Here is a 20,186-nt window from a genome sequence, read left to right as displayed (position 1 = left end):
AATACAACCTTAAACTTATTTGACATTTGCTTGTGTTAAGTTCCATATTTTAATTTTCATCAGCTTTCTTCCATGATATGATACAATATCAATTATGTCCGTGTATTTTAGATGTTACAGGGGGGAGGTTAGAAGAAAAATAACCTTTTGAATGTTTTTATGTAATAGTGATTCAAATAAACAATATACAATATGGACCAAAAAAATATTATAACAGTAACTGACTACAATTGATGTCATGAGTCGTGTGATTGGTTTTCTGTTAGTTTTCTTAGATGCAGTGAACGCAGCGTCAGGTATCATCGGGGTCACGTGACGTTTTGTTGACGGTAGAAGACGAGGAAGATGGCGGCTCGCTGGAGCAGTGAGAATGTGGTGGTGGAGTTTCGGGATGCTCAGGTATTTTAGTTCAAAAACCCATGCTGTAATCAATAATCGAAGGAAGCGACGGTTCGGATGGAGAACAGTTAGTCGGAGAAACACCTTCGAGAAAGTCCCGTTAACACCGTCAAACACTAAACAAGCCACGGACTAAATGCCAACCTTCACACTGTGTTGTCAAGCAGCGGTTAATCGATTAACCAATGCCAACCGAATAATCCGTTACTTTATCCGTGGATTGAAACATGTTGTGGTTGAGCTTCGTCATGAAAGAAAGACCCGAGTTCGGGAAAGTAAATGAATGTCAAACTAATATTAATCATGTGTAGAAGTACACAGCCACAGTAAACTATAAATTACAGATTCACACCACTTATTTCAGGGAATTCACCTCTCATCAGTATATACTGTAGATTAACAACTATTTATTTTCTGCTATACACCAGCAACTAACAAGTTAATTGGTCAATTTTAAAAGGAATCTACCGTCCGCTGCAATTTATTGTTGATAAATCTGATTATTTAATCCAAATCATATTTACATTTAACAGTCATAAAAGTGACCACTAGGTCAAGATATAAAGAAGTTGACAACCATTTCATCAGTCCTTCAACAGTCCAAAAACAATAGCTGCTGATAAATCTGACTGAAAATCACGACACCCGTTTCTTGACCGACCCTGACACCGGTGTAATTTTTCAGATCCTCCACATAGAATGTAAAACTTGAACTTACATTTCAGCTGTTTGACACATGTTGTCTGCAGCTTTCAGATCAACCATCACCTATTTCTTCTTCTGCTGCTTCTGTGTTTTCAGGCCACCGCCATGTCAGTGGACTGCCAGGGCTCTCATGCTGTGTTGTCTGGGTGAGTTCAGGCACATTAACACAACATAGTTCTTCATTGTGGGAACAGAAAAGTGAGTTGGCTATTTAAAAAAAAAAAACACTGTCTTCCCATTAAAGAATCTATGTTTACTTCATGTGTTACTGTTTTATGACACTTCCTTTTACACTTTTATCACAATACTGATATCCAGTGAGAGCATGCAGCTGCACACGCTCTGATTGGAAAAACAGACATATTAGCCACTTAACAAAAGGCTTAACTAATAAAATCTAACGAAAATTCTTGGCCCCGATATCTGCTGTCTGAAAATGTCATCACAAATTGTAACTTTCTGATGTGTTTCAGGCGACGCTTCCTGTACATGGTGAACCTGGAGGCTCCATCTGAACCTCCTCGAAAAATTGGCCGACAGAGTAAATGGGATGTGGGGACAGTTCAGTGGAACCCACACAAATCAGAGTCCCATGTCTTTGCTGCTTCGGTGAGTTATGCTCTTCACAAATCAGACAAAGGTTCCTGACAAGAACTGAGTGTGTTTGTACACAAAAAACATACAAAACCTATCTTTGTGAGGACAGTTTGACCTTGTGGGGACATTTGGTCTGGGTCTGACCCACAACTTGAAAGGGCTTTTTCAGGGTTAAAACTGGGTTTTAGGGTTAGGGTTAGGGTTAGGCACTTAATTGTGATGGTTGAGGTAAGGATAAGGACTAGGGAATGCATTATGTCTACGATGTGTCCTCACTAACATATAAAAACAAGTTTGTGTATGTGTGTCTAGAGTAACCAGCGTGTGGATCTGTACTCATGGAGGGAGGGCTGTGGAGAAGTTCACACATCCTTGCAGGGACACACACGCGTCATCAGGTAATGACAGAGTAAAATCACAATCACCTATTTTCGCATAACTCGCTGTGACGTGTTCACTGACTAACTGCGGTGTGTTGATTGATCCAATACGATCAGACAGGTTTGCTCAGACTGTGTTCACACGCTCACTGTAATGTGTTGCACTGATTCTCGTGTCAGTGTTCTGACGTGAAGTGTTAATTAACTGTGTAATGTGCTCATTAACTTTGTGACGTGTTGGTTGACTGTGATGTGTTCATCAACTTTGATGTGTTCACTTACTCTCTGCGATGTGTTCACCGTCTCCAGTGATCTGGACTGGTCCTGGTTTGAACCGGAGTTCCTGGTCACCAGCTCAGTGGACACGTACATCTACATCTGGGACACAAGGTCAGAGACATTATTTGTGATGTGGCATAGGAGAGACATCCCTTTAGCATCTGTTCTTGTCTCATGACCTTTATCAACAAATTAAATCCATTCTTGACTATGAAGTATGGATCTCTCCCTAACTCCACAGAGACACTAGGAAACCCACGGTGGCTCTGTCTGCTGTCGGTGAGTACTATCATATCTAGTCACCTCTATAAAGAACACATGAAATGTACTTTACTGGTGTTTTTCCTTTTTGTTTTGTCTCTGGACGTCACTCTATTCTTGTGTTTGCAGCCGGGGCATCTCAGGTGAAGTGGAACAAGAGGAACCAGCACCTGCTCGCGTCCAGCCATGATGGAGACGTACGGATCTGGGATAAAAGAGTGAGTGACCGATTTCAACTCAGTACGTCTGAACCCCACTCAAATCAATTGTCGTTTGTCTGTCTGTCTGTCTTTTCTGTGATTTATCAGCTGGTTTCATCTCTACAGAAACCAAACACAGCAGTGGAGTATGTTGCAGCTCACTTGTCCAAGATCCATGGCCTTGACTGGCATCCAGACAATGAGTTCATCCTCGCCACTTCCAGCCAGGACAACTCAGTGAGGGTGAGAGTTGGACTCAGAAACTGAGAGTTTAAAATGACACAAATCTACCTCTGATACAAATACTGTATTTCACTGTCTGATTAAACTGTCTGTGTGTTAAGTTTTGGGATTACCGACAGCCCAGGAAGTACTTGAACATCCTTTCCTGTCAGGTGCCAGTGTGGAAGGCCAGGTACACGGTGAGTAATCAACTCCTGAGCTCATATAGGAAACCATATGGAACAAGATCAGGTCAAAGGTCAAAGTTCACAATGTCATATTATTTGTGTGTGTGGTCTCAGCCGTTCTCCAACGGTCTGGTCACAGTGATGGTTCCTCAGCTGAGGAGAGAGAACAGTCTGTTACTGTGGAGCACGCTTGACCTCAACAGTCCCGTCCACGCCTTTGTCGGACACGACGATGTGGTGCTTGAGTTCCGGTGGAGGCCGCAGAAAGAAGGTGACCAGTCACACTGAAAGTAATGCAAATATGACAAAAAAACAGATCTGTGTTAATATCTGCTTATTGTTGTTGTTTATGTTTCTGCTGACATTACAGGCTCGAAGGATTACCAGCTGGTCACATGGTCCAGAGATCAGACACTGAGGATATGGAGGGTGGATCCTCAGCTGCAGAGGGTCAGTGTGCAGCCAGTGACACACATTTAGGGTCCACACTGGACATGTTCGTGGCACACATGTTAACTGCACTGCCTGCATGAGACCTGCCACCCTTTGTGAAACTACACTTGTAGTCTATTTTTTTAGTGTGCATTTCATAGCAAAATAGACTGCAGAAATGATCTTTCACCACAGTTTTAATGTCTATACCAGTCACAAACTGTACCTCTTTCAAAGTTAAGGCACTCTAGCATTTCAAAACTAAATTACTAAATTAGTATTCTGTGTGTAAAACACAGCAGAAGACACAGCAGAGACACAGCTGCTGTCACACGTGTGGACTCGGCCTCAGACAGACCTAAAGCTTGTGCATGTCATGCTCTTGACGGTTGTTGTTGTTGTTGTTGTGTAGCTGTGTGTCAGTGATATGGTGGAGGACCTGATGGAGGACATGTCTCTGAACGTGGAGACAGATAAGTCTTTGTCCTCTCAGGAGCTGGAGAGTCAACACAGTACTGGTCCTGCTGCTGGAAACCTACAGGGTGAGACGGAAAAGCTTCAGTTACATTGTTATATATGTGACTCAGTTATGACCACGTGATTTTGTGAAACATTTTATTTTAACATTTATTTTAAGATAATCTACTACACTTCAAAAATGTATCCAAATCAAAACTCTTACTTGTGAGTTGTGGTGCTCACAGACAGACTAAATGCAAACAGGTCATGTTACCTCTTTGTGTGGGGTAATAATAAAAATGTAAAATAGGATAAAGTAGTCTACATTTCTTGATCATTTCCTGAAAGTTAAGAGTGAGATATCATCATGATGGATATTGTTTAAAGAGATGAATGTGAAATCCTGAATGAAAGTCATTTTTTTCTGCATCTGGCTCCAGATATTGAAAAAACTGACTTGTGTAGTTTTCCATGTCATGTGTTTGTAAGTAATGTGAAGTCACCAGTCAATGATAAGCTGTCCTTGGTGTATCCTTGACCTGTCGTCCCTGAACTGTCGTTTGTCTGTTGCCTCCACCCTCAGATCTGGGCACCTCTCTGGGTTCAGGTCTCCCCCAGACCCTGCAGCAGGAGTTCTCTCTGGTCAACCTGCAAATCAGAAATGTCAATGTGGAGGTGAGACTGCAAGATCTCACGTTAAAGATATACTTCTGATTTCTTTTTAGGTACTGAAACATGCAGTATAGTCGGAGCTGGCTGTGGTGTCCCCACCCACTTTGCCATGAATCAGCGTGAGAAAAATGGCTACCAGGAGTGTGCAGGAGAGTTAGCGGTTTACAAAGCCTCAGAAAAGATTCTCTAACAGTGAAATAAAGCAGTGAATATATTCTTCAGATTGCGTCGACTTGAACACGTGTAGATAATATGAGGTTCAAAGAACCTGAACTATTCCCTTAACAGGCTTCTGCTGTGTCTGATTTTGTGTGTAGATGGATGCGGTGAACTGCAGCTGTGTGGTTTCGGCTCACTTTGGCAGCCACCAGGTTCATCTGGTGGTGAAGTTTCCTGCGCAGTATCCCAACAACGCTGCACCGACCTTCCAGTTCGTCTCCCCCACCACCATCCCCTCCACCATGAAGACTAAGATCCAAAAGGTACAGATGCTCCTGAACTCACCACCACCGCAGCACACTGTAAAACACAGTTCTGTACAGTCACTGTAGATTACTGACACGTGTCCATGAGGACATTCTGAGTTCAGACATGTCACTTAGGATGGTGTCCTGAGTTCAGATGCTTCTCTCTGACAACCTGACTGGAGACGTGTATCCGAGGATGTTATTTCCTGAGTTCAGATGTCAGTCTGGACAGGTGAATTCAGCTCTGTCTTTGTCTGTGCTCAGATCCTGACAGACACGTCCCTTCAGAAAGTGAAGAGGAATCAGAACTGTCTGGAGCCGTGTGTACGTCAGCTGGTGTCCTGTCTGGAGTCCGATATGGTGAGAACACACACACACACACAGGCTGACAGGATGCACCAAAAGCCTGTAAGCTTCTAAAAAAAAAACAGATGTTTGCATGCTTGCCTGTTCAAATATATCTGAAAACAAAGCCATAGTCATATTTCAGTCAGATTTTAAAGATATGGAGAAAGAAATGATGTCATCACAGTAAGCAAAAAATGAAAATGTAGGCAGTGGAGGACCAGGGTAGAACCTAAATTTTAATACTGTGGTTTAATGCTGAAAATGACACAAAACAACAGTTCAGAGGATGAAGATTTTCATCAATAAAAAGTCAAAGAAAAAACAAAAGAGCCGTAGTTTCTCAGTTTGTAATAGGTACCTGTGTGTTTACCTGCACATCAGCTGTTGTCAAATCTATGTGCGTGTGTCTGTGTCCCCTCATGTCCTTGCCTCAGACTCAGGAGGACGGTCCAGCCTCTGGTCCTTTCATCCTCTCTAACCCCGTCACTCCTGCCCTGCAGGCGTTTCCTCGGGTCACCAACATGTACGGCTCCTATCAGGTAACCAACAGTCAAACCAGCATCTAAGAGGCAAAACATTGAATGAAGATGTTTCTTTATTGGAGACAATGCTGTGGCAGAAATGTATCTTACCGTTTTCTAGGACGCCAACATCCCGTTCCCTCGGACGTCCGGGGCCCGTTTCTGTGGCACTGGCTGTCTTGTCTACTTCATGCGACCAATCACCATGCACCGCTCTGTCCCGCCCTCTGAGCCCACTCCCAGGTTACAGTATAATAAAATACATCAGATACACAAACAGCTTCTTTTCTCCTTGTAGATAGAAACTTGTCTGAAGGTAAATGAAGATGTTTCTTTATCACAATATTGTGGATTGCTCCTTTTAATAACGTGTGTTTAATGTGTGTGTGTGTAGGTCTCTGTCCGCTCTGTCGGCCTATCACAGTGGCGTGTTGACGCCGATGAAGATGCGTTCAGAGTCTCAGAGCACACTGCGGCTGTACAGTGGCAGCCCGACTCGCTCCGACAAAGACACCGTCTCCATCTCCTCCTTTTATTACAAAGAACGGGTGAGACACACACACACATTTGTACATTTGTACAGTTGTGTAAAAGTGACGTTTGTTTTTGATGTGCTTTGAAAAGTGTTCAACTCATTAATGTGAACAAAAGGTTCAATAAAGACAAAACAAGTGAGTGAGCATAAAACTAATTTCCCCATTAATCTGATGAGGACAGAGATGTGGCGTTCTGACTTATTGCTGCGTGTCGTAAACACACATTTCGCTGGTCATCTCCTCTGCAGTTAAAACAAAAAGCAAGGGTTTGTTTTAACCCAAAGTGGTTTGATTCACTTTTGGTAGTCAGGTCATGACTGATGAGAACCAATTGGGAAGAGAGCACGGGCTTCATTGTGCACAAAGGTTTTTGTTTATGTTTACCTGCACTGAAAACACAACTGCAAAAGTTTCAAAATAAAAGTTGCAGTTTCTTTTCACACAAGAAAAATCCAGACACATAGAGCAACATACTGATTATCACAAATATATTTGGTTCTAACTCATTGCCCTGTTTTTGTATAGAAAACATACATTTTTGACAAAAATCATTTAGTTAAACAGTCACCATGTGAAGCCCTGTGTCCATCATAGGCCACTTTCCCAGTGTTTTCATGAGCTGTTCTCTCAGTGTGGGAATGTGAAGCAATGTCTCCCTGTGATAAAATCTTGGTGTTTCTGTGTGAACATTCAGTCTCTGTCTCCCTGATTGGGTTTTATTTATTTTTACTTTTTTTTTATTTTTTATTTTTCCTCCGGCCAATCACCTGTCGCCATGCGGCTGTGGGCCACGCCTCCTTTTCACTCTTCCCCCAATCAGAAGCTCCCAATCTCTGCCTCCCGTCGCTGGTCTGTCCAAACCCTTCACGACTGGCCGGTACTGAGCCTCTATCCCTCCATTAACCCACCCGTCCCTCACCTTTCTTGGTTTTCTCTCTTTAACAACAACAACAGCAACAACATTGGGATTCTAACTGTGTTGTCTGCATGAAACTGACGGCTAATGTTCCTCTGACTAACATAGGCTGAGACAGCGTTAACTTGAATTATGTGTTAGCCTGAATCAAAGTGTCATTGATGTTGTCATCGTGCCTAGTTTGAGAAAAGTTGTGTCAGACTGATGCTGACACACGGAATAGTTGAAAAAATAACTAAATAAAAGGCAGTCAAACTGAAACACTTGCACACTTGACAGTGATTCCCAAATACTGGGTCGGGACCCACAGATGGGTCACGGGAGAACACATTTCAGTCAAGATTTCTGTGTAAATAAAGTTGGCTAAAAATAAGTCACTACATTATGTACAAATTTATTCATGTCATGATTTATATTGGGACTTGGGTCATGACAATAGTTTGCCATCTTTAAAAAGTGGGTCCCCATAGTAAGTTTGGGAAACACTGGAATAAGACACTGTAGTGGTATTTGGTTTGTTCATCAAAGTCAGGTAAACAGGTTTTTAATGAAAGACATCCACAATCCATATCTCTGAAAACTAAATTTAGAATCTAATCTAATATGTTAAAATATTACATACTAGAGCTTAATGTTTAGTCATGTCTTATTTATATTATTGTTCATTTAATATAAAAGCAGCTGTCATTGAAGCGTTCTGTCAGTAGATTCTCAGTTGTAACATAGTCAGCAAGATTCTAAATGAAGTTAACTAGATTCAGACCCACTTTTTCTGATTACCTTAATCTGAATTCTTCAGAACTGAAGAAGCCTCTTGGGAAAGACGACCTGGTAGACTGAGAACCTTCAAAGACATAATCCAAAAATGTCAGAATAAGCAATAATCAGATTAAGACACATGGAATATTCATGATTTGCCACGTTATAAACATGCTTTCGGAGTTTTCACAGCAGTGGACATATTGTACATGTGAGTCATCGTCAGATTATGCTCTGTAACATGTCAACAGGAATATGATAGAATATACTGTATTATTTTACTTGATTATATGATGTAGATTTTACTTGAATGCTTAATTTTAAAGACAATAAGAGTTTTTTCCTGAAGCATTGTGTCCATTGATATAAACTGTAAGCAACAATGAATGATTTAGACAATTATCAAATAAAATCCAAAGGTCATTTTTTAAAGGTTATCGACTAATTATACCCATATCGCCCACCTCTATTAGTATCTCATGTAAACGTCATAATCTGAATAATGTCAGTAAAAGTTGAAGCAGTGAGGAGAAGCTTCAGGACACATAACCTGTAGTTGAACAGCTGCATGTTTTCTTCTCTGATGCGGTCGGTCTCGTCACGTTCCACTAACCTTTAATGTCTGCAGGTTTCTGAGATCACCGCATCTGAATTCACATTAATTTGTTATTAATTGAAACTGAAAACTAACCGTGTGTTCACAATGCGAGTCACTGTCAGCCACAGTTGCACGTCCACTGACAGGTCAGCTTTCAACAGCTGACCCTTTTTCCTCCTGACCAGGAAACTGGAAACTTAAATGGTTAAAACAACCAAGTCCTGAGATAGTTAACTGAGATGATACTGTTAGGAATTAGCTCAAATGTTAGTGACCCAGAGACTTTGCTTTCTTGCCTTTGAAGAGATTCAGAGATTTTCCATCAGTCAGTGTCTCGCAGTGTGAACAGTCTCTGTCAGTAATTGGTCATCGACATCACTTTTAATCAGGTGGTGTTTTTCTCTCCTCTGGACCTGCTGTCTCCCTCTTCTGTCCTCTGTCCTCCTTTCTGTCCATCAGAAATCCCGCAGGTTTAAGACAAAGCGAGAGGGCACGGACTACGGCAACCGTTCAATCAAACTGGCCGGCAAAGTCATCATCCAGGAGATCTCCTGTCTCCTGCCTGTCCACAAAGCTCTGGGAGAGAGTTACATGTGAGAGAGCAGACATACGAACACAAATGATGACAGAATCAGTGCTTACCTGATTAAAAATATATACATCTATAGCTGATGAGCTGATGAATTTGATTCATCAAGAAAAAAGTCAGATTATGAAATCAATCAAGATATTTTGTTATCAAAATCATTAGAGGTGTAGTTTTTTTTACTACATTCTGTATGGAGTGATGACTGATTTGTGCTGTTTTATGTATCTGAAGAAGAATCTTATTGGTTCGTTAAAAAAATATAATAAGTGATTCTATTATTTAAGTGTAAAGAATGAAAGGGCCAGATTTCAGATGTCAGATGACGTCACTCTGTGCTCTAAGACACTGAAATAAGCATTTTTTCATTTTTTGTTTTAAAGCTGAGACAACTTTGATCAAAAGCTGCCGTCCTGTTGTCTCCTCTGTGTCTGTCTGTGAAGTCATGCTCTACGTCTCCGTCATTTCCATCCGATAGATTGTGTTTTTTTGTTCCGTTCAGTCTTAATGTGAACGACATTCAGGAAACATGTCAGAAGAACGCAGCAGCAGCGCTCACTGTTGGACGCAGAGACGTGGCAAAGGTGTGGGCGTTGGCATCTGCAGCGACCAGTCAGGACCTGAGTCCAGATCCAGACCCTGACACAGAGACTCCGTGGGCCAGACACCCATTTGGACGCCACCTGCTGGAGACTCTGTGAGTCTGTTTGTTTGGTCCTGGACATATCTACTGGTGTACAGTACAATGATGTGGGCAGTGCACTTCTGCTTCTCTTTTAGCAGTCAGTAGTTTTTATTTTTTGATAAAAATTAAGTGTTAAACAGGATAATGATTTGTAAAACTGTTACACTGAGGTGCGGTACCTTCAGTACAACCACATGTTAAAAAACGTCCTTTAAATGTGGCCTGACATTAAACGCTGTCCATTTGTGTTTCAGCCTGGACCACTACAGTCACATGAGTGACGTTCAGACTCTGGCCATGCTGTGCAGTGTGTTCAGAACACAGGCGCCGCCTCCAGACAGTTATTCTCTGTATGGACAGCAGCCATCACGCTCGTCCATGTTGCCCCCGCACCACTCTCGATATGTAAGTCTGTGTCGTCTTCTTCTCAGTCAGATTTCTTTTCTGAGCCTCCAGTGCACCTACACCTGCTTGACACATTAAATATTGGGGGTTTGACACTAACTGAAGGCTACATAGGTTCAACAACACACTTGGAAGGTGCAGGTATCATCTGAGGTCTGTGAATGTCAGCAATTCTTATGACCCAGACTATCAGAAAGGAAAAGATTGTATCAAACAATCTTGAGATGTGATGTCCTTCAGGGACAAACCCTGTAAACACACCAGACTGAGCTACTCACAACCTGGTGCAGTTAAGTCTACATTATTTATCATTAGAGGCAGCAGCAGCAGCAGCAGCAGCAGCACTTGTCTCTGCATCAAGTTGCTGTTCCGGACAGTAAGTGATGTAATGCGTTTGTTGTCGTCCCAGTCCAGCTACTGCTCCAGCTCCGTCACCTCTGGCTCGTGCTCCAGCACCTCTGAATCCATCACTGCAACCACCTGGAACACAAGTGAGACTCAACAGCGCCACACACACTGCTCTGCTGCGGTACAACTTTCCTCACTATCAACGTGTATAATTTTAACATTTCATTTTCAGACCCCGAAACCAACCCCTGGGGTGAATCCTCTCCCGATGACTATCGCTATGGAAACTCGGGTTACACAGATCCCCGGGAAAGAGAGCGAGAGCAGCACGACATGAACAAGAGGTGAGGTAGTGCCGCCTTTCTGAAGTCACTGAAGTGATCTGGAATTCTTTGAAATGTAGTGGTTTCTTTACAGCCTGCTGTTGTCTTTTCCGTAGTCCTTACAAACTCTTCAGATTTTCCTGAGGTTTTCCATTGAGGTCAAAGATGAGCGGTTATAAAAGAACTGCTGTGAACTGTGATGTCATTTCCTTTCCTTTTACAGACTGCTGGACCCCGCCAACACACTGCAGTTTGATGACTTCAAGAAGTGTTATGGTGAAATCTTGTACCGCTGGGGTCTGCGGGAGAAACGAGCCGACGTCCTCAAGTTTGCCTCCTGTCCTCCAGAACCTCACAAAGGCATCGGTATGTTCTTCTACCAACACTTGCACCCTGAACCTCTGCCGACACATTACTAACAAGTTTGAATGTCTCCGTCTGTTTTCTCTGCAGAGTTTGGTGTGTACTGCTGTCACTGTCGCAGTCAGGCTCGCGGGACGCAGTGTGCCGTCTGCAAACGTCTGACCTTCCAGTGCGCCATCTGTCACGTGGCCGTACGAGGCTCCTCCAACTTCTGTCTGAGCTGCGGTCACGGAGGACACACCAGTCACATGATGGAATGGTTTCGTCGACAGGACGAGTGTCCGGCCGGCTGCGGCTGCCACTGTCTGATGCAGAGCACCTTCTGATGCGACACAGATGATCTAATGTCCATCTGATGTCACTTATCTGAGAAGACCCAACACAGACAAAACCTCAAGACAGTAGTAGCCTGTCCAACCCAGTCCAGAGTGGGGTGTCTACTTGAAAGACTTGCATGGATGTCAAAAGATGATCATCCTTACATCATCTCCTCCAGTGTCATTATGAAGGAAAATTTACATTTTCACACATTACAATGTCATGACAGCCCGACAGGGATCAAAGAGAATAAAGACACCTTTTTGCACATGAATTTTTTTTTTCCCTAAAGATTCATTATTTATGATTTAAGTTTTGTTTTGTCCATAAACCAAAGCTATTCACCTTTTCAGGAGCAAAGAATCCAGAACATCCACATTTTGTGTCTTTTTCAAAGACACAAAACAACTACAACGCTCTCAGTTGTGGTTGTTTTGCATTACTGTAGTGAAAGAAGCAGCTTTAACATGAGTCAGTATGTACACATTTATTAATGCACAGTGCAGCACATTAACAATTAAAAGAGCTTCAAAAGAGTTATTCGGTATACTTTTACACTTTTCTCAAAGCGGTGTCCAGTTGAACACATCTGTGACACAAAACACCAACAAGTGCCCAAAAAGTGACAATTGAACGTGGATTTCTGAGAAAACCAAGACAGATTTTTATTTACCTTGGTTAAAATCTTTGTTAAAATTAGAATGTTAAAGGTTTAAAACAATTTTAGATGGTCAAAAAAGTACAATGAAAAACTTAAAAAAAAAAAAAAAAAAAAAATATATGGCAGCATGGTGCATAGTTTACCTGCCATCAGACCTATAGTGCTAGTAGAATTAGGATGCAAAATATAAAAATAGATTATCTTTTCTTTCTGTATTTGATTTATTTCACAGAAACAGTGTCTTAATAGCTCAGAATGTGCTGGTATAATTTCCCTTGTATCAAGATTAAGGGCATCCACATTTTCACTACAGATTGGAATATATTACATCCCATGTTTTTAAAGACATCTGTTTCCATTATTTATGACTGGTTTGGGAGAAACTAAAGTTGTAGTAACAGGAATGGTAGTCTAACCAGAACACATTTTCATATAATTGGCAGACCAGTTCTTAAAATGCAATATGCATAACTATTTAAAACTGCATAAAATAAAATAATAAACAAAATGGCAACACTCCCAGTCAGAACGCCTCTTGTCCAGTCTTTTTAACATGTCTTTACAGTTTTATGAACAATCAAGCATGATGATGATTTGGAGCACCGAAAAATTGCGAAAAAGTCTGCATTAACTGGACAGAAAAAAGGCCTTAATATGCCACCCCCACAAAAAGAACTTTCAGGAACAAAAAGTAAAAAGTGACTAAAATTACATCCCTGTACAACAGCCCTTACTTACAACAGTCCACTTGTAGAAGTCAACATTTTGACGACTCTTCCGTGTGAATGAGGAAAAAAAAGAAAGAAAAAAAGATGGAACTGCAGGTTCTACGTTGTCTTTCGGAAGCCTTTAAGGATGGGATAAATGTTTTCAAACGCTTCGTAGATCTCTGCTCTCACCTTGGCACCTTACAGATAAAAAAACAAAAAACAAGGGTAACATTAAATAAATCATCCAGTAACTTAATGTTCAGCTGTATATTTAAAAAAGGTCTTACCCGTGAGTACAACTTTGCCAGATACAAAGATAAGCAGGACGATTCTGGGCTTGATCATCCTGTAAATGAGTCCTGGAAACAGCTCCGGCTCATAACTGCAACAGACAAGTCACCGTGTTGTAGATGTTATAAGAACAAGCCTCATGATCAAGAAACACACAGCAAGGCAAACACAACTGACAGGCATACAGCATACAGATTCTTACAATTGTTACAACACAGCACATTATGTCTGTTTGGCTTCAAAAAATGAGAAACAGAGAGTGACCTGCTGAACTGTTGATGTGTGAGGACTAATCCTTCCAGACGGATGGGGAACTTCACATCACAGCTGCCCACCATGTTCTGAATTTTAAAGTCCAGGAACTTGGCAGGAAATCCCAGCTTCTGCACAACACGGGCATACTTTCTGGCCGCTAACCTTGACTGCTCCTCACTGGAGAGAAGAAGAGTTGTATTGATGTTGAATGATGAGAAAATAAGGATAACATGCATCATCCATCTAATTCTGTTGGTGATATAGGATTTGGGAGCTACATTTTATACGCAGGGGTCAAGCGTATCAATATATGTTCAACATCTATGCACAGTCTTTCATGCAGTAAGGTGCATGTACATTTCACTTGGCCCCCGCCCCCTGATCGGACAACAGACAACACTACCGTGAAAATTTGACAATTAAGACTTTATTCTGACCTCTTGGCACCAGTGCAAACCATCTTTCCGGAGCTGAAGATGAGGGCAGTGGTCCTGGGTTCTCGTATTCTCATAATGACAGCAGCAAAACGCTGTCACAAAAAAAGGACAAGGGAGGCACCCATTATTGCAGCAGTGCTTCACATCATAGATTTACCAGCTATTTAGCATTTCCATTATATTTTTATGGCAGAAATTGTTCAGGAGGTCTCACCTTTGGGTTGTACTCTGCGTTCCTGGCTCTCAGTGCAATGGTCTTCAAGTCGAGTTTACAGCCCAGATTTACAGTGGACACAATGTTTCTGGAGGCAGAGTAAAACAAAACACAGCATACTGACTACAGGACATAAAGGACATATTGATTATTACTAGATTGCAACATGAGGGGGAAAGTGGCATAAAAAGTATAATCCTGGCAATTTATTTAACTGTATATAAACATACTGTAGCTGTGGTACTATTCCAGAGCTCTCTGAAGCAGGTGTAGAGGGTGTGATGGGAGTCATGGGCGTCAGCGGGGTGTTGTAGAGCGGCGTGTTGCCCGGTAGTGCTGTGGTAGTCGTGCCTGTTACTGACTGGGAATGGAAAAGTTGAGGAGTCTGCCCTGATGTACCTGGAAGACCTGGAAACAGAGAGGTTTTTTTTCTCCATCATGATAGGTTAAACATTCATTTCTTAGAATAAATGTAGTAGACATCAGTTTTTGTGAAATTAGGTTACGATACAACATAATACTCTGTTTTTCCTCTCCGTCCTAATTCTGCATATACTATCTCTGGCTCCAGTTGTGTAGGATCCAGATTTGATGATTTATTATTGCTATTACAAATGTTAACTAGGGATCAGGACATCTCTAATCTCCAGCAGATTTCTTCCTTTAAAAAAAGGGAGCGTTTTCTCAAACCGACACAAAAGTGCTTGCGTGAAAATGATTGTGTGAATTGCTGTGTTTGTCTTCCTCATAAGGATCTTACACATATCGCGATAATGGCTGGGAGAGGATGGACAGGAATATAACAGCTGTGCGTGTTCTACCTGTGCTAGCCTGCTGAGCTTGTTGTTGCTGCTGCTGCTGTTGTTGCCTCTGGTGTTCCTCCAGTATAGACAGACTGTTGGTGTTCTGGATTGGCTGAGGTGTCAGGCCTGAGCCATATGGCATCATGGGGCTGAACATTGGCATGCCTGGCGTCATGGCCCCCTGCACATGTGGACAAAATCAAAACTCATGAAGCTGGAGGTGGGATTTAGCAGAGGAACCAAATAAGGAACACATGCAAATAATCCACAAATGTCTTCTTTGCATTAAAAAAGTAAAAAACAAAACACTATTGATCCATCAGGTAGAACAGTACAATCATGCTTTGCTTCTTTTCACCAGAGAAAAGAATGGTGGTACCATGTTTAGGTCCTGAAGGGAGAAGACACTTCAAACGTTAATGGCAAACGGCAAAACTGTGGTGTGTAGTGTGTAGAGTGGTCATCAAGACTAGAAAAGCACCATACAAGACCTTTAACAGTTCCAAATAGTGGCACAACTCAAACATTTAGTCCCATTGTTCCTGATCTCCAGTTAAATTAAGTCAGATATTTTGAGAGCAGGAGATCATTAGTTGTCCTTGACAACATTAACAATGTCTTGACAGTGTTGAGCCATAAAGACAGACATAAACAATCAATTTACTAAACATGTTCATATAGGTGATCAATGATGAACTGAAGAAATCAGATTTATATCTTCAAAGCTTCAATGCTTGTTTATTCTCAAGCAAAGGCTGTGTAGACATGTGCCAAAAAAGAAACCATGTGCCAAAAAAGCCATCAAGAAGCTGTACTCAACCCTTTATAGATACATCTGTAGCTGCATTAATCTTGATGAAACGTGACATAACTTAACACACAATATCCCTCTGGTCATAAGAGAGAGGCCAAAGAAGAGTTTACAGTTCAGAGCTTAATTAGACATAACATACAGATTACTTGATTAAATGCAAAATGACTGGTCTCTTCTGTCTTCATTCATTTTCAATGGGGAATATGGCAGGAAAGGTGTAATATATCAAAGAACATAAATACCACAAAAATATTGAATATGCAAAAATGTTACAGGGTTTCTGAGCTTTTTTGTAGTAAACATAGCAGTGTTTACCTGAGGAGAGGCCAGACCCTGGAAGGCTGGTATACTGTTGTTCTGGTCCATCTTTGAGCTCCTATAGTAGTTTTACTGCCACCAGAGAAGGCAGTAACACAGGTAGGAAGGCTTTACACAGCAGGTGCTGCTGTGGAGAAACAAACAACCAGAGTGGACTGGTCAGGAACAACTTTACGTTTTATTTTCTTGTCCTGTAAAAAAGGTACAGGAAATTAAGTTGGAAATGTGTTTTTACATTTCTCAATTCAAGGATCATCTGTCTGTCTGGCTGTCCTGGTCACTAAAGACAACTGTCAAAGGTCATTAAAGGCTAGAGTCTTTTTATGACTTAAGTTGCCATGTGTAGGATAAAGTGGTAGAAAATGAATGGAAACTCTTCTCATTACTGTTTTTTTTAGATCCCGCATGCTCATGCATTTTCTTAGTATATTAACACATACTATTGTTTATGACTGGTAGTCTGTGTAGTCCAATATACTTTCTGCCTCCCCCTGCGCTGTAAAAATGAATACTATTTGATGTATATTTAAATTATCGATGCTGTTGTAATGTGGGTTGTTTTGGTGCAATATTACGATTAGAAATATAATTAGGACTGGACGCTAATGGTAAGAGGGGGAAAACAATTATTTATCATTGTACCTCATCAATTCTGAATGAAGAACCTGTAAATAACATGAAGCTGCAGCTGTGGCGCCAACACATCACCGCTAGCTAAATTACATCAATTAGCTTTAATACTATAAAGCGTATATGCTCCGTTAACCCGGCTCACTGAGTACAAAGCCAAAGGTCAGTGTACGCAATACGAATGACAGATTCTACACCCAAATTACACCAGCAGTGTCAGAGCGCAGAGGCTAGCAGAAGTTAGCCACAAAGCTAACGGTTAATGCACCAGCAAGCAAGCAAGTCGCCGCGGTCGCAGTGAAAGAAGCTACCGATACAATAAATGCAGCTTGAAATATCTCACCGGTCTTTCGTTCACTTTCAGTCGCCCAATCGCAATTGAAACCAAACAGTGTATGTTCTAAATCAGCCCAAAAAATACTTTAAATCAGCTGAAAGCTCGTGTCATACTCAGTTTTCTTCTTCTACGGCGCTCGACAGCGGTAGCAGCATCCTCTCTCCTCTCCGGCTGCTTCCGGAAGCGGAACCTTTATTTTCCTCTGTGTCACAGTTCATACGAGACAGAGCAAAAATGGCGTCGCTGAGTGACAAGTCAGTTTGGGACGAAGTCGAAGATGGCATCGGCGAGGAAGTGTTAAAAATGTCCACGGATGAAATAGTTCAACGAACTCGGCTCCTGGACAGCGAGATAAAGATCATGAAGAGCGAGGTGCTACGGGTGACCCACGAGCTACAGGCCATGAAGGATAAAATTAAGGAAAACACGGAGAAGATAAAGGTGAACAAAACGCTACCTTACCTTGTGTCTAATGTGATCGAGCTGCTGGATGTGGACCCCAACGACCAGGAAGAGGACGGGGCGAACGTGGATCTGGACTCGCAGAGAAAAGGAAAGTGCGCCGTCATTAAGACCTCCACTCGACAGACCTACTTCCTGCCGGTAATCGGACTGGTGGACGCCGAGAAGTTGAAGCCTGGAGACCTGGTGGGTGTCAACAAAGACTCTTACCTGATCCTGGAGACCTTACCCACCGAGTATGACTCCAGAGTGAAGGCCATGGAGGTGGACGAGCGCCCCACAGAGCAGTACAGCGACATAGGAGGGCTGGACAAGCAGATCCAGGAGCTGGTGGAGGCCATAGTCCTGCCTATGAACCACAAAGAGAAGTTTGAAAACTTGGGCATTCAGCCACCCAAAGGCGTCCTGATGTATGGTCCTCCTGGCACAGGGAAGACCCTCCTGGCTAGGGCTTGCGCTGCTCAGACCAAAGCCACCTTCTTGAAGCTGGCCGGTCCACAACTGGTTCAGATGTTCATCGGGGATGGAGCCAAGCTGGTGAGAGATGCCTTCGCCCTGGCCAAAGAGAAAGCCCCCTCCATCATCTTCATTGACGAGCTTGATGCCATCGGAACTAAGAGGTTCGACAGCGAGAAGGCGGGAGACAGAGAGGTGCAGAGGACCATGCTGGAGCTACTCAACCAACTGGATGGTTTTCAGCCCAACATGCAGGTCAAGGTGAGGATGCTGCCATCAAAAACACACTGTACACAAAGTTGTGTGGTTGATGTTTGTCACTCTGGACTCCAGAGATAGTCAAACTAGTGCTGAACTGGCTGCGCAATATTAGAAAGAAAACGCCTAAATCCAATATGATCCATAAACAACCCTTAACATCATGTAAATACTTCACTAAGCCCAGGCTGTCTTGTGCCGACTTTGAATGATCACAAATTCAATCAATTCAAATTCATGAAATGCCCTTGAATGCTACCTGCAGTCAAAAAATACAATTTTAGAGCCTTTTTAGCCTCTAATTTAACTACATTTGTAATTTAAAAAATGTCAGTATACATAGCCCAGTTTAACATCAGTGCCTGTATCAGTTAACGTTAATTGTATTTGAGGTGAACATTAGCTGATACTGATGAACATATGTTCATCCCTAACATGTGACATTTAAAAAAGGTAGAAATGAGAGCTCTACTGAAATGTTCAGGAACAAAACAGAAACCTGACCTTTCTTTTTCAGATTTCTCATGTCAAATGGATATTATGTAATGGAAATTATTATGATTTATACATACAACACAGTGAAAAGTAAAAGAATGTTAATATTTGCATTTTTTTTCTACAGTTGAAAAATGTCAAACTGTGATTGGTAAACAAATGAACCATAGACTGAAGTTTATCTTTGATTAAAAAGCACTGGCCACCAGTATCTGTGTTACTTATCACTGTAGAGGTCAATCATTTATCACTGCATTAATATTGTGCGATAATGTTTTTTTCAGGTGATTGCTGCCACCAACAGAGTGGACATCTTGGACCCTGCACTGCTCCGTTCAGGTCGTCTGGACAGGAAGATCGAGTTCCCCATGCCAAATGAAGAAGCCAGAGCTCGCATAATGCAGATCCATTCCCGCAAGATGAACGTCAGCCCCGATGTCAACTATGAGGAGTTGGCCCGCTGCACCGACGACTTCAACGGAGCCCAGTGCAAAGCCGTGTGTGTGGAGGCTGGAATGATTGCTCTGCGTCGTGGAGCCACAGAGCTGAACCATGAAGACTACATGGAGGGAATCCTGGAGGTCCAGGCCAAGAAGAAGGCCAACCTGCAGTACTACGCCTGAGGACACTGCCAGTGTCTGTGTTTGAGTGCAAGAGTGTCTTTGGTCGTTAAGCATTTGTCGAGTATACACTTGTTGTTGCTGATAAATTTGAGTTAATAAAAAGAAATAAAATGTCACCATTGTGTGTTGATATGTTTCCTTCGGGTAAACCACTTGTGTTTGATAGAATTATGCTGTATCACCTGATCCAGATTCATGATCCACATTAGTGATATTAAGTTCTACTGGTCTTGAGAAATCAGGGCAGCCAATGGCTGATGTAACAATAAGTAAAAATAAGTGAATATACAAATTTGCATAATTAAGGTAAAGTCCACTTTTCATATTCGTTTAAATCCTCTTTACACCCTTAAAGCCATCAAAGTTGTCTGACATGGTGTTTGTAGTCTTCACATGACTGCAATATTCACAACCAGGGTTTAAAATAATTTGTAAACTATAATAAATATATGAAA

General features: G+C 41.9%; 3 protein-coding genes across 10 annotated transcripts; 2 read left to right on the top strand and 1 right to left on the bottom strand.

Annotated features, from left to right (window-relative positions):
- The first annotated feature begins 299 nt into the window (after positions 1–299).
- On the top strand, positions 300–12,241 carry wdr59 (WD repeat domain 59). 4 transcript variants are annotated; one of them, XM_058628887.1, is made up of 26 exons: positions 300–399; positions 1,201–1,250; positions 1,578–1,713; positions 2,014–2,099; positions 2,391–2,471; positions 2,602–2,639; positions 2,751–2,839; positions 2,948–3,064; positions 3,166–3,243; positions 3,346–3,502; positions 3,602–3,681; positions 4,076–4,205; positions 4,706–4,797; positions 5,112–5,276; positions 5,526–5,621; positions 6,044–6,148; positions 6,252–6,373; positions 6,525–6,678; positions 7,487–7,543; positions 9,399–9,532; positions 10,028–10,222; positions 10,465–10,615; positions 11,025–11,106; positions 11,196–11,307; positions 11,510–11,652; positions 11,740–12,241. In XM_058628887.1, the coding sequence occupies exons 1-26, from the start codon at positions 346–348 to the stop codon at positions 11,973–11,975; spliced, it is 2,940 nt and encodes a 979-aa protein (XP_058484870.1). In that variant the 5' UTR covers positions 300–345; the 3' UTR covers positions 11,976–12,241. The 4 variants fall into 4 exon arrangements, with proteins under 4 accessions (XP_058484870.1, XP_058484869.1, XP_058484872.1 ...); XM_058628886.1 differs by having other exon boundaries at positions 2,930–3,064; XM_058628889.1 differs by lacking the exon at positions 7,487–7,543.
- A 198-nt stretch (positions 12,242–12,439) lies between these two features.
- tbp (TATA box binding protein) lies at positions 12,440–17,638 on the bottom strand. Of its 5 annotated transcripts, none has more exons than XM_058628896.1 (9): positions 17,551–17,638; positions 16,468–16,597; positions 15,357–15,519; positions 14,766–14,943; positions 14,536–14,623; positions 14,322–14,413; positions 13,894–14,061; positions 13,626–13,720; positions 12,440–13,535 (listed from the first exon to the last, which is right to left on the bottom strand). In XM_058628896.1, exons 2-9 carry the CDS (start codon positions 16,516–16,518, stop codon positions 13,456–13,458), a joined length of 915 nt encoding a protein of 304 aa, XP_058484879.1. In that variant the 5' UTR covers positions 16,519–16,597; positions 17,551–17,638; the 3' UTR covers positions 12,440–13,455. The 5 variants fall into 5 exon arrangements, with proteins under 5 accessions (XP_058484879.1, XP_058484878.1, XP_058484875.1 ...); XM_058628895.1 differs by having other exon boundaries at positions 16,468–16,661; positions 17,551–17,631; XM_058628892.1 differs by having other exon boundaries at positions 17,444–17,576.
- Positions 17,639–17,671: 33 nt separating this feature from the next.
- Positions 17,672–19,847, top strand: psmc3 (proteasome 26S subunit, ATPase 3). The gene is made up of 2 exons (XM_058628891.1): positions 17,672–18,616; positions 19,393–19,847. Exons 1-2 carry the CDS (start codon positions 17,672–17,674, stop codon positions 19,729–19,731), a joined length of 1,284 nt encoding a protein of 427 aa, XP_058484874.1. The 3' UTR covers positions 19,732–19,847.
- Positions 19,848–20,186: the final 339 nt, after the last annotated feature.

The sequence above is a fragment of the Solea solea genome, chromosome 5, assembly GCF_958295425.1.
Source record: "Solea solea chromosome 5, fSolSol10.1, whole genome shotgun sequence".
Lineage (NCBI taxonomy): Eukaryota > Metazoa > Chordata > Actinopteri > Pleuronectiformes > Soleidae > Solea > Solea solea.
The sequence above is the reverse complement of the archived record's forward strand: the minus strand, read 5'-3'. Positions and strand labels throughout refer to the sequence as shown.

Coding starts and splice junctions, on each gene's coding strand:
- psmc3 (XM_058628891.1), top strand. CDS start 17,672: ATGGCGTCGCTGAGTGACAAGTCAGTTTGGGACGAAGTCGAAGATGGC. Junction 18,617..19,392: donor AGCCCAACATGCAGGTCAAG/GTGAGGATGCTG, acceptor TGTTTTTTTCAG/GTGATTGCTGCCACCAACAG.
- tbp (XM_058628896.1), bottom strand. CDS start 16,518: ATGGACCAGAACAACAGTATACCAGCCTTCCAGGGTCTGGCCTCTCCT. Junction 14,414..14,535: donor ACGCAGAGTACAACCCAAAG/GTGAGACCTCCT, acceptor TTTTTGTGACAG/CGTTTTGCTGCTGTCATTAT. Junction 13,536..13,625: donor TGGCAAAGTTGTACTCACGG/GTAAGACCTTTT, acceptor TTTATCTGTAAG/GTGCCAAGGTGAGAGCAGAG.
- wdr59 (XM_058628886.1), top strand. CDS start 346: ATGGCGGCTCGCTGGAGCAGTGAGAATGTGGTGGTGGAGTTTCGGGAT. Junction 5,277..5,525: donor TGAAGACTAAGATCCAAAAG/GTACAGATGCTC, acceptor GTCTGTGCTCAG/ATCCTGACAGACACGTCCCT. Junction 6,374..6,524: donor CCCTCTGAGCCCACTCCCAG/GTTACAGTATAA, acceptor GTGTGTGTGTAG/GTCTCTGTCCGCTCTGTCGG.